Source organism: Atta cephalotes (genome assembly GCF_000143395.1).
Source record: "Atta cephalotes unplaced genomic scaffold scaffold00021, whole genome shotgun sequence".
NCBI classification, from domain to species: Eukaryota; Metazoa; Arthropoda; class Insecta; order Hymenoptera; family Formicidae; genus Atta; species Atta cephalotes.
Window position 1 is genome coordinate 1,830,595 of NW_012130085.1, and position 2,981 is coordinate 1,833,575.

A 2,981-nucleotide genomic window follows, 5' to 3' on the forward strand; every position below is an offset into this window, starting at 1 on the left:
GTAACGTAAAGTACGTACGTTAGTAATATATTATATATATATAGTATAGTATATATATATATATATATATATATATATATATATATGTGTGTAGTAGTATATATATATATATATATATATATATATATATATATATATATAAAAATTATTAATTATAAGTATGAATATTGCTGTTATACATCTTGAAGTCAAATTACTTAATGCAAGTTATTGATTTATATAAAATATATTAAAAGTAATGTATTAAAACTTATGATTATGATTATCTGCAATAGCCAGCGAGTTAAAACTTTGATAGGAGGACTATTCTAAATCTTGGCATGCATGTCGGAAAAATAGATGCAATTTATCATGAATGTAGTAATATAGAATTTTTAAAAGTTCTAGTTGCATGCAGTAAATTATGAAGATAGTAATTTTATATATTTTTACCTTATATTTTTGAATTTTTAACAAATCCTTTTTTATTTGTTTATATTTGTAATTTTAAATGTAATACATAAAATCAGTCAATTTTATTTGAATGTTATTTCAAAATTGCATTGTTAATATTAAGTAGGAAAACTATTATATGTGTAAATATGTGTCATAAATTTTCAATGATTCACTTTGCCTTATATTGCAAAATTTATTTTAAATATGATTATAATATATATAATAAATAATATTTAAAATTAAGTTTATTCTTTTATTTATATTTATTATTTTTGCATGTAAGTTTATTAATTATTTATTTAACATAAATGTAACATGAACATAAATTTTTATATAACATTTTATGATTTATATATAATTTTAACATTTCAATGACATTAATGTATTGTAAAAATATTACATTGCTACAGACTGTTGCTCCTACTCTTACTACATCTACTACAACCCCAGGAACAGTGACTACTGCACCCACAACTACTTCTACACCAACGGCTACCACTGTTCAAACAGCTCAAACTTCTACACCGGTATATTTTATCTCTATTAAGCTGAAATCCTTACAAATTACAAATTAATAATGATGTCTATTTTATTTGAAAAGTTTCATATAAAACTAAATTTTATAGACTAAAATGATTTAATTTCATATACTATTTGTAAATAATGTCTCTTTTTTTTTAGCGTCAAACTACTGATAATACCAAAGAAAAGTGCCGTAAATTCTTAGCAAACTTATTAGAGTTATCTAGTCGAGAGCCTAAAGCAGTGGAACGCAATGTTCGAACTTTGATACAAGAACTGATTGATACTAAGGTCGAGCCAGAAGAATTTTGTGACAGACTTGAAAAATTATTAAATGCTTCACCACAACCATGTCTCATTGGATTTTTAAAGAAAAGTTTGCCTCTTTTACGGCAATCACTCGTCACGAAGGAATTGGTCATAGAGGGAATAAAGCCTCCTCCAGCCAATGTTGTTTTTTCTATAGCGTCGGCTGTTGTTCCAACTATTACGGTAAAATAATTTTTGTACATGATATACGAAAAATACAGAGTGAATATTAATTGTATTTTTGAATATAAAGCAGGTGAATCAGCTTTTTACCATAAGAGATAAATTATCGATTGCAAGTTTAAGTTGACTTAGCGTCGTTTTGTAGATACACTGCGAACTGTATATTTTTTGTATATAACAATAATAGCATAAGTATATAATATTAATAGTATAATAAAAATTAATTGTATACAAATAATATATTATTACAGAATTATTACATCATTTTCTAACTCATAATTATATGTTGTATATTGTAGCAATCACAATACAGACCTGCAGTAGCAGTGGCAGCGGCAGCGGCAGCAACCGTTCCTGTAACAGCAACTGCAACAGCAACAACACAAGTGAGAGTAATGACACCGCTTCCAACAGCAGTAACGACAGCAACAGTAGTTACAACAACAGTTCCACGACCAGTTCAAACTATTCCACAGAGGCTGGTAAGGTTTCGATTTATCGTTTAGAAACGTTAATATATATTTATATAGCTAAACAATAATTTATAAAATTCTAAGTAAGATATATTTATTAATCTTTTCTTAATTAAATGAGACACTAGTATAATAATATAGGAATAAATATGAGGAATTGTTTTAATAACATATTAGAAATTATGCGTTTTTTTTTGTAATTTTTTATGAGTGCAATATATAATAAGAATTACATTGTTTTAGGTTCGACCAGTAACGACGGTGGTTCGAAGTCCTACCGCAGCATATACAGTGAAATCGACAGTAGCAACAACTGGAATTCGCCCCACTGCCCCTATTGTGCAAAAACCACCTATAATTACAACCACAGTTGTAAAACCAATCACTACTACGCAAGGAAAAACACTCAATACCACCACTACTGTTAATAAAGCCGTAGTGCCTTCTCTTGTTCAAAAACCGGCTGCGAAGGAAAAAGAGAAAAAAACGTTTTCATCAGCAGGATATACGTAAGTTTTATTACCTAAGGGCGCTGTAAATAGTTGATTGTTGTGAGCAAATTAGCAAATTAACGGAGATACGAGAAACATGTATGAAGTTAATGCATACCATAATTATAAATGTGCAATATGTGATGATTTATTATATTATATAGGGCGGATGATGACATAAATGATGTAGCAGCTATGGGTGGTGTTAATCTTGCGGAGGAATCTCAAAGAATACTCGGTTCTACAGAATTTGTTGGAACCCAGATACGATCTTGTAAAGATGAAGTATTTTTGCACATGACGCCATTACAACAAAGAATTAAACAAATTGGTAATTTAATTTTATTCTTTTTAATATATTGATAGAGTAATATATAAGTTAATTCTAATAACGATATATTATTTTATAGCATCCAGTCATGGACTAGAAGAACCCAATCAAGAAGTAGCAGCATTAATTTCGCACGCTGTTCAAGAAAGGTTAAAGAATTTAGTAGAAAAGTTAGCAGTCATCACAGAACATAGGATAGATCTTATAAAGGTAAAATTCATAGATCTTAAAATTTAT

General features: G+C 28.1%; 1 protein-coding gene across 1 annotated transcript in view; it reads left to right on the forward strand.

The window, feature by feature from the left end:
* Positions 1–2,981, forward strand: part of LOC105619354 (transcription initiation factor TFIID subunit 4) — an 11,228-nt gene that overhangs the window by 2,752 nt on the left and 5,495 nt on the right. The window contains exons 3-9 of the mRNA XM_012200873.1: positions 846–962; positions 1,117–1,449; positions 1,520–1,522; positions 1,749–1,931; positions 2,166–2,431; positions 2,578–2,744; positions 2,824–2,954. Of these exons, the coding sequence (XP_012056263.1) occupies positions 846–962; positions 1,117–1,449; positions 1,520–1,522; positions 1,749–1,931; positions 2,166–2,431; positions 2,578–2,744; positions 2,824–2,954 (1,200 nt within the window). The remainder of the gene's footprint in view (positions 1–845; positions 963–1,116; positions 1,450–1,519; positions 1,523–1,748; positions 1,932–2,165; positions 2,432–2,577; positions 2,745–2,823; positions 2,955–2,981) is intronic.